The sequence below is a fragment of the Pipistrellus kuhlii genome, unplaced genomic scaffold (assembly GCF_014108245.1).
Source record: "Pipistrellus kuhlii isolate mPipKuh1 unplaced genomic scaffold, mPipKuh1.p scaffold_m20_p_50, whole genome shotgun sequence".
NCBI classification, from domain to species: domain Eukaryota; kingdom Metazoa; phylum Chordata; class Mammalia; order Chiroptera; family Vespertilionidae; genus Pipistrellus; species Pipistrellus kuhlii.
This window is the reverse complement of record NW_023425552.1, coordinates 2,080,365-2,089,889: the sequence shown is the minus strand read 5'-3', so window position 1 is coordinate 2,089,889 and position 9,525 is coordinate 2,080,365. Positions and strand designations below refer to the sequence as shown.

At 54.4% G+C, this 9,525-nt stretch overlaps 1 protein-coding gene across 2 annotated transcripts in view; it reads right to left on the bottom strand.

Moving 5' to 3' along the window:
- Positions 1 to 260: 260 nt before the first annotated feature.
- ETFA (electron transfer flavoprotein subunit alpha) overlaps positions 261 to 9,525 on the bottom strand; it is a 50,309-nt gene continuing 41,044 nt past the window's right edge. For both annotated transcript variants that reach the window (XM_036415619.2, XM_036415618.2), the window contains 3 exons: positions 5,044 to 5,109; positions 3,590 to 3,670; positions 261 to 525 (listed from right to left, as the gene is read on the bottom strand). In XM_036415619.2, the coding sequence (XP_036271512.1) occupies positions 487 to 525; positions 3,590 to 3,670; positions 5,044 to 5,109 (186 nt within the window). In that variant the 3' untranslated portion in view covers positions 261 to 486. The remainder of the gene's footprint in view (positions 526 to 3,589; positions 3,671 to 5,043; positions 5,110 to 9,525) is intronic.

The following is a 9,525-nucleotide window of genomic DNA, read 5'->3' as shown; positions in this document are numbered from 1 at the left end:
AGGGGCTGTGGTTTCTGAAGACAGAGGCATATTTAGTGACAACCACGGGCGTGCCCGCGCTTTCTTAGCTCCGCATCGGCCAATCCCGCTCCCTCTCAGCAGCGAGTCTGTGGCTAGGATGGCGGCAACATCACACTCACAGACAGAGCCCTCGGCGAACAAGTGAGGCAGAGAAAAAAATGAGTTTTTACCGCCTTTCTTCAGTTTTCTCTCTCTCTCTCTCTCTCTCTCTACGAAGCGGGGATATTTCTGTAGTATAATAGTTTTAAAGCTGTGGAAAGACTTTATTATATTTTATTACAGAATTAGAAAATTTCAAAAATAACTGTTTGCAGCCAGTTAAAAAGAAACGTACCCCATAAAAAAGCCTCTGGCACCTGTTAGAATCTTCCCCGTTAGGAAATGCAGCCTCCCAGTGATTGTTACAATAGCCGTGAATTCTACGATTTCAGCAGAATACTCATAATCTTCACACATGATCATGGCTCATTTTTTCTTCAATAGCTCAGTCATTTCAGGAACTACCTGCAGATGAAGAAAGAGAGTGATGAGGCCCCTGGAGCCGCACTGTGACCGGGTTCCTCCTCAGGAGACCCCGGAGGCTCAGGAGGAGTGGAAGCGCCTGTGCCTGGTGCCACCCTCCCCCAGCCTCTCCTCACACACACCACACACACACCACACGCACACACACACACACACACACCACACGGGAGAGACCTGCGCGCACGCGCACACACACACACACACACACACACACCACACGGGAGAGACCTGCACACACACACGCACACACACACACACACACACCACACGGGAGAGACCTGCACACCACACACACACACACACACCCCAAACGGGAGAGACCTGCACACACACACACACACACCACACGGGAGAGACCTGCACACACACACACACACACACACACACACCACACACCACACAGGAGAGACCTGCAGACACACACACACACACACACACACACACACACACACCACACGGGAGAGACCTACACACACACACATACACACACACACCACACACACCCGGCTACAGGGCCAAGAGCCCACTCCCTGCCTAGGAGCTTTCTGCCACAACACCAGCCTCAGAAAGGCCTGTCTGTGCCGAGTGCCAGCTCCGCCCTCTCCCCTCCCCAGGCCACATGGAGTCTCGCTCAGTCGTGGCTCCTGCAACCTCCACAGCCTTTCCTCCTGCATCCACAGCTCCTGTTCATCCCACAGCACGCGGTCCGAGGCACACAGAAACCAGCTGCGCGCTGACCGCTGAGCATACTATCAGCACCCAGGCCTGTTCCCCACGGAGCTGGCGTCAGCTCGGGCCCAGGCTGGCACCGCCCGCCCTCGGAGGACGTGCACATGGCTGTGCCGGGAGCCTGAGGTGACCCGACAAAGATGCAGATGGAGAGAGACCCCGAAACCCTTGCTGGGCAGAAGGACACTCTGTAAGGTGTCTGGGAACTACGTGTTCTAAACCAAAGTCATGTTTCCTTTAGAAGTTGGGCTCTAGCCTGTTTTTCATGAAACCTTTAGTCTAAAAAAAAGGTCTTTTAAACACAGCTACTGAGTTATTTTTTGTAAGATCTTAATCCAAAGTAGATAATGCTAATTTTCATTCAGTGTATGAGATTTAAAAAAAAAAAGTTGTTATACCTTTAAATATTTGATTTTTAAAAGACAGAATGTGGCCCCAGGGAATTCATCCACTGACCCACCACGTCCCCTCCTGTCAGAACCACGGTGACACCCCCACATCACACCATCTGCCTTCAGCCGAGCACACCACAGCCTGTGAGGAATGGTACAGTCTGCCCCAGGTGTCCTTTCCTGCTCTCATCTCCGAAGCCGCGGGAGCTAAGAAGGCAGTGATGCGAGGACAGAATCAGGAGTCGGAAGTAGCTGTGTTAATAACTTGCTGAGTGATTTCCCCAAACACATCTCTCGGGGACACGGACAAATGAAAAGAATGCATTTCGCCTGTAGGAACACATGGGAGGCTGAAATACTTTCAATAATAAAGATTTTTTTAAAGAATGAGAGGCTGCTACTTAAGCAGTATTTTGAATATTTTTACAATCTTGACCTAGTTTTCCCCCAGACTGAATTTAAAAAAATATATATATTTTATTGATTTTTTTTACAGAGAGGATGAGAGACAGACAGTGAGTTAGAAACATCGATCAGCTGCCTCTTGCACACCCCCCACTGGGGATGTGCCCACAACCAAGGTACATGCCCTTGACCGGAATCGAACCTGGGACCCCTCAGTCCCCAGACCAACGCTCTATCCACTGAGCCACACCGGTCTTGGCCAGATTGAATTTTAAAGCACCAATCAATTCCTCTCCTTGGTGCTCATCAATACTAGACAACTTGCTCCAGGGCTTCCCGGAGGCAGGAGAGTCCCTCTCTGAACTGAGCTCTGCTGAGTTCTTACCCCCGAGGACCTGGCTCCCGGGTCCCTCCACCCCGGGCCAGAGGTGGGAGCCCTCACAGCCTGCTCCCGCTCTCCAGTGAGAAGTCCTCCCCCAACTGCATCTCACTGAACTAAGGGCTTGCCACTCGAAATGCAAAAAGACTCCCTTTCCCATAGTCATTTTCCTTCTGCTGTTTGCTCTCACATCGCTGGGCCAGGTGGCAGGACCGGGCACTGAGGAGGGCTGTCTTCCGGCAGGACCTGGGCTCGGAGGGGAGGCCTCTGAGGGGAAGCCAGGCTGTCCAAGCAGCAGGCTCCTCCGCCCGGCACTGCTTCCGGGCATCGCTGAGCAGCGAGGCCCGCTCCCCGGCGGCCGCACCGCGGGCACAGACTGCCCCCGTGCACAGGGGCACCAGGCCGGCCACGCCCTGCAGGAGCCCGCCTCTTGCTGGCGGACCAGCGGGCTCTGCCCTCGTCTGCAGGCTGGTCACTGAGGCCCAGCTGCTCCCTGCGTGAGGGCCTCTCCCCCAGCAGACCTCTCTCCGGGCTGGATCTCCTCTCGGAGCCTCGGTCCTGCAGGAGGATCTCTGCACACGATGGCCTAGAAGCCTGCGGGCAGGCTGAGGCACAGAGGCCAGAGGCACTGGGTCCCGCACAGTCACCTCCCAACGTGGCCGAACGAGAGCCAGGCGCTCCCAGCACCGAAGTCACTCTCCCGGGAGGACTGACACAGAGGAGCCGCAGAGAAGAGAGGACTGAACAACATGACGGGCGTGACCAGGGGAAGTGGTGTCCCCCCCCCCCATCACGTCAGGAGGGACGGCGTGAACCCAGCACAGCTCGCAGCGCGTATTTGTGGGGACAGCTGGCCCGAGCGCCCGCTCTCCCGACCCCCGGGAGCTGATGGAGTCTCTGCAGAACCTGCCACACAGGCTCCAGGCTCATGAGACGCCGACAGCCAGATGGGTGTGTTAGACAATACAGACTTCTTACAGGGAACATCACCACGCTGTGTAAGCGTCACGTGTATATCAGGACTTCCCCTGAAGCAGTTCAAATTACGTACACACACACACACACACACACACACACACACGCCACGTCTCCCTGTAACTCAGAGGCGCTCAGTGAAGCCACATGCTCAGGGCCCGCTTACCTTGAAGAGATCGGCAACTATGCCGTAGTCTGCCACCTGGAAGATGGGTGCCTCTGGGTCCTTGTTAATGGCCACGATGGTCTGTGAGAGAAATGTGTCAAGAAACCAGCCCACGTAAGCGGAGGGTTCTATGCTCCCTTCCCAAGGACAGGCTTGGCAGGCGGCAGGCAGAGTTTCGAGAAGCAGGATTCTGGGTGTCGAAGCTGGCCCGGCTCACAGTGTGATGACGGCTGCTGGTGCGGAGTGTTTCCCTTTATTGCAGCAACACCCTCTCCTGCTCAGTGAGGAGCCTGCCACCCGGCCGTAAAAGCGGACTGCTTTGCCAAGACCGGTGTGGCTCAGTGGATAGAGCGTCGGTCTGCGGACTGAAAGGTCCCAGGTTCGATTCCGGTCAAGGGCATGTACCTTGGTTGCGGGCACATCCCCGGTAGGGGGTGTGCAAGAGGCAGCTGGTCGATGATTCTCTCTCATCAATGTTTCTAACTCTCTATCCCTCTCTCTTCCTCTCTGTAAGAAATCAATAAGACATATTAATAAAAAAAAAAAGCGGACTAGTTTGAGGCCATGCGTTAGTTACAGAAGGTGCTGCGTGTGTCCTTTCGAGGCAGAAGTTAACATTTTATTTCCTTTTATATCCAACTTCCATCCGAACGGGTAAAAGCAGGAGTGCCAGAAGCATCTCTGACTTCATGGAAGACTCCGTTCCTCGTTCAGACCGGACACTGGGGTGCATGGACCGATGAGCCATGCTCTGGAGGACGCTCACAGAGCCATGCACAGGCCTCGCACAGGTCTGCAGCCCGTGGGAATCGGTGTTCCCTCGAATGCTCTATTTAAAATTTTTTAAAAAAAATATATATTTTATTGATTTTTTACAGAGAGGAAAAGAGAGTTAGAAACATGGATGAGAGAGAAGCATCGACCAGCCGCCTCCTGCACACCCCCTACTGGCGATGTGCCCGAAACCAAGGCACACGCCCCTGACCGGAATCAAACCCAGGGCCCCCAGTCCACAGGCCAACGCTCTATCCACTGAGCCACACTGGCTTCGGCCGAACGCTGTATTTTAAAATCACTGCAGTATGAGGACACTCCCGACTCAAAGTGTGTCCGTCACACCTCAGCAACAGCCCAGCCCCAGGACAGGGGCCTTTCTGATGCCTGGGGGCTCTCAGGGAGCCGGGGTGAGGCGGGCGCAGGGTCAGAACCTCACCAGGCTGTTTCCACCCACAGGCGTCAGAGCTGCAGGGACCTCGGCCCATGCCAGGGGCCGGCGGGAGCTGCGTGCACAGGACACGCCCGGAGGGCAGGGCCTTGGGGCGGGAGCGGGCAGGCCCTTTCCCAGGCCTGGCACTGCCCCTCCTGCACTCAGTCCCAGAGCCACAGGGCGGCCGAGCGCCACGCGCTGTGCGATCCAGTGTCACAAACAGAGCAGCACTCTGCCGTGTCCTTACCTTGCTGTCTTTCATCCCCGCTAAGTGCTGGATGGCTCCAGAGATGCCCACGGCAATGTACAGCTCCTGGAAGGAGAGAGCACATCACCGATGTGTACTCCCCAGCCCGGCACACGAGTCCGTGGGCCAGCAGCTCCCTGTGGGGCTGGGAAGCATCCGCCAGGCCGCGCACACCGCCCGCTCTTAGCACCCCCCACCCCGGGACTGGGGCACCCAGAGGGGCTGGGAGGACTGGGTGCTGCCATCTTTGTGATGGCAGTGCCGGTTAATTTGCATAATACCCTTTTATTAGAGAGGATGTTATATAAAAGGACATTCATTAAGTTGTTAATCAAAATACACTTACATTCGGGACACCCAGGCCAACAAGTTCTAACATAAAGTGTCTCTAGCCCCTCCTAAGCATGTTCGCAAAGCATCATGGGAAAGGGTCAGTTTTGCGAGTCCTTCAGAGACACGCATCCACATTAGAACTCAGCAAGTCTTCAAAGCCTCTCCAGCCCTCGCTGTGTGGCTCAGTGGACAGCTGTCAGCCTGTGGACAGCGGGTCCCGGGTGTGATTCTGCTCAAGGGCACGTGGTTGTGGGCTCGATCCCCAGTGGGGCTGGTGTGGGGGGCGGGGGGAGACAGCCAATCCATGATTCTCTCTCATCAGTGATGTTTCTCTCTCCCTCAGTCTCCCTCTCTGACATCAGTAAATGTGTGTTTTTGAAAAGCCTGTCCGTGAGCATCGGAAAGCACTATCGTCGCCATAAGTGTCCATATAAACCACATGTGTCAAACACAAGGCCCGCGGGCCAAATCCGTCCCGCCAGGCCTTGCAATGTGGCCCGCACCGCGCTGTCATCACTGCACTCCGCTGCGTTTCCATCACAATGACAGTTTATGACTGTTCAGTAAAGCATTCGGCCCCCGATTTAGGCTGGATTTTAGATTTTGGCCCCTTCTCTGATTGAGTTCGACACCCCTAGTAAACACTACCTAAAGGAAATCTCCTTAACCCGCCAAGAGGTGATGCTGTTGGTGACGTGAACCGTGTCCCGGAGGAAGTGACAGGGTTTGGGCCAAACCAACAAGCCAGGGGCTCCAGGCCTTTCCTGCCCCCCGACCGGCAGCACAGACCTGACCTCACTGACCGTCTGCAAACAAGGGTTCTGATCGATACAAAAGCATCAGGACAGCAGCTGGGACAGGCCTGGGTCCGGGCTGCTTTGTGATCGGGGCTCTCCGGCGGGAAGGAGGCCGTTAAGAGAATGCTGGCGGAGCCAAGACCGGTGTGGCTCAATGGATAGAGCGTCAGCTTGGGGACTGAAGGGCCCCGGGTTCGATTCCGGTCAAGGGCATGTACCTTGGTTGCGGGCATATCCCCAGTAGGGGGTGTACAAGAGGCAGCTGATCGATGACTCTCTCATCGATGTTTCTAACTATCTCTCTCCCTTCTTCTCTGTACAAAAATCAATAAAATATATTGTTTTAAAAAGAGAATGCTGTCGGAGGCCCCTGGCTCAGGAGGCGTTTCTGTGCTTCAGTACAATAGCCGGTATGTACCAAACCCTCAATACAATAGCCGGGAGGTACCAAACCCTCTACGTGGACCCTGGCCCTCCCTGCCGGAGGCACTTCCCTACGTCAGACCGCGAGGCAGAAAGATCATTGGGAGCGAAGATGAGAGGCGTGTTGGGGAGGAGAACAGCAGGTAAGGGTTCACAGAGTGGTGAGATGAGGAAGGGATAGGAAGACGAACGGGTGGTCCCTGTGAGATGGGAGTCCCCGTGGCCTCAGAAAGGAGGGACCAGGAGGCGAGCCCAGTCCACAGCAGCGGCAGCTCGGCTGACCATTCTCCATCAAAACCATGGACAGCCAAAACCGGTGTGGCTCAGTGGATAGAGCGTCGGTCTGCAGACTGAAGGGTCCCGGGTTCGATTCCGGTCAAGGGCATGTACCTTGGTTGCGGGCACATCCCGTGTGTGTGTGAGTGTGTGTGTGTGAGTGTGTGTGTGTGTGCGCGTGCAGGAGGCAGCTGGTCATTGTTTCTCTCTCATCGACATTTCTGGCTCTCTATCCCCCTCTCTTCCTCTCTGTGAGAAATCAATAAATATATTTTTTTTTAAAAAAAGACCAGGGACTCGGAAGAGTTATACGCAGGGCAGCAAGAGGCCCGGTCACTCTGAAACAGAGACAGCACCTCACTACACACCAGGGCCGGCAGAACGAGGCACAGATCCCTCCTCTGCCGTCAAGACTGGACAAAGGCTGGGCTGCTGGGCCGCCCGCGGAGCAGGCCCGGTCTGCACGGCGGGAGCGGGAGCCGCCGTCGGGCTGGCCCCGGAGGCGCAGGGGCACTGGCCATGAGCCAGGCGCGGGGGTCTCGCTGCCCAGGTCGGGCCCAGCCCGGCCCTCACAGACGTGGCTGGGCCGTTCTCTAGCCTCTGGGACCCAGCGTGCTGGTTGAAAAGTCTCAATTATGAACACCCCGACGTCACAGGCTCCTGAGGCTTGTCCTGAGCTGAGAGCCCAGCTGCCCGGGCCCCTGGCGGCCACTGGCGTTAAGCGCGGTTCCTCGGGGCCCGGGCCTGTGCTGGCCGCTGAGCTCTGTGCAGAGCTGAGCAGCGTGGACACGGGAGGACTCTGGAGGGAACTGTGATTCCTATCGGTCACAGTGCACCTTCGTTTTTATGACAGTCATTTCCCAACAGATGGCGGTAGGGTAACTTGAGAAGGGGGACTTCCCCTAATTCATACAGACAGGCGGCATGGACCAGTGGGCCTGCAGGGCGGCCAGCACCCCCTGGGCACACACTGCCCTCCCCCAGTGTCCACAGAGGGAGGAGCGGAGCAGCCATGTGAACGGGACTTCACGGTGTCCATGCTGTTCCTGTACCTTCCAGGCGGTAGACAACTCACCCATGCTCACAGTCCTACCCCTGAGGTTAATGAATCCTATAGAACACATGTGTCAAACACAAGGCCCGCGGGCCAAATCCGTCCCGCCAGGCCTTGCAATGTGGCCCGCACCGTGCTGTCATCACTGCACTCCGCTGCGTTTCCATCACAATGACAGTTTATGACTGTTCAGTAAACCATTCGGCCCACGATTTAGGCTGGATTTTAGATTTTGGCCCCTTCTCTGATTGAGTTCGACACCCCTATTATAGAATAAAAGGGCAATATGCAAATGGAGCCCAACGGCAGAACGACCGGAACAACTGCTGGGCCAGTCACTGTGAGGCGCACTGACCACCTCTTGTCCCTGCCCCCGCCGGCAGGCACGGTCACTCGGTGGCAGATGGGAAACCGGGGGTGGGTGGCAGCAGCTGGGGAGGATGGTCCGGGTCACAGGCCAGGCGTAGGGACAGTCCCGTGTGGCTCTTTCACAAAATACCAAGTGTGGGCACGCACGTACAGTGCGATCGAAACTTCGTGGTCAATGAGCAGAAGTCAGTTTTCGGCCTGGGTGAGTCTGTTTTTTTTTATTTATTTATTTATTTTTATTTTTAAATATATTTTATTGATTTTTTACAGAGAGGAAGGGAGAGAGATAGAGAGCTAGAAATGTCGTTGAGAGAGAAACATCGACCAGCTGCCTCTTGCACACCCCCTACCGGGGATGTGCCCGCAACCAACGTACATGCCCTTGACCGGAATCGAACCCGGGACCCTTCAGTCTGCAGGCCGATGCTCTACCGCTGAGCCACACCGGCTTCGGCTGGGTGAGTCTGTTTTGAGTGGCCGAGCCACACTCAAGAGGCCAAAGAGCTGCATGTGGCTTGAGAGCCACGGTTTGCCAACCACTGCACTAAGCCAAACCGGCTCCGGCCTTTTTTGCGTTTTTTAAGGTAAGCTACAAAGTTATAATTTCTGCCCAACTTCCAAGACAGTGGTGGTTGAATGTGGGTGAATTTCTTTATAAAATTCTAACACAATCTTTGCAGATACACATTATCAAGACATTAAAATGGTCATACAAAAATATGTAAGAGGTAAAAATTACCCAGTTTATGATATAAACTCAGGCACTGACTCTTTTCTGGAATCGGGACAGAATTCTGCCTGCAGAAATTTCAATCTGCTTTACTTTAAACAAAGTAGAAAGATTTAAACATTGAGTTTTTGTTTACATGAACATGAATTTGAGCGGAGCAATCTGGTTCAAACTGGATCCGTGAGCGCAGAAAGGCCAAACCGATGTTGCTTCCTCTCTTTAAAGACCAGGTTTAAAATTCCTACCAGCAGCCTCCCTTTCTAAACAGAGCTGGGAAGGAATATAAAAAGCTACATTTCTTCGAAGATAAAAGTGTAAAACGACATCATAAGCAATTCTAACTAAAGTTCAGAGATCCGGTCCCATCTGTAACTGCGAAATGCGACAACAAAATAGATCACAAACGAAAGAAATGGAGGACAAAAAGCGTCTGGATATAGAGTTCAAATCTACGCTTATAAGGTTTTTCAAGAATTTCCTAGAAAAGATGGATAAGACCT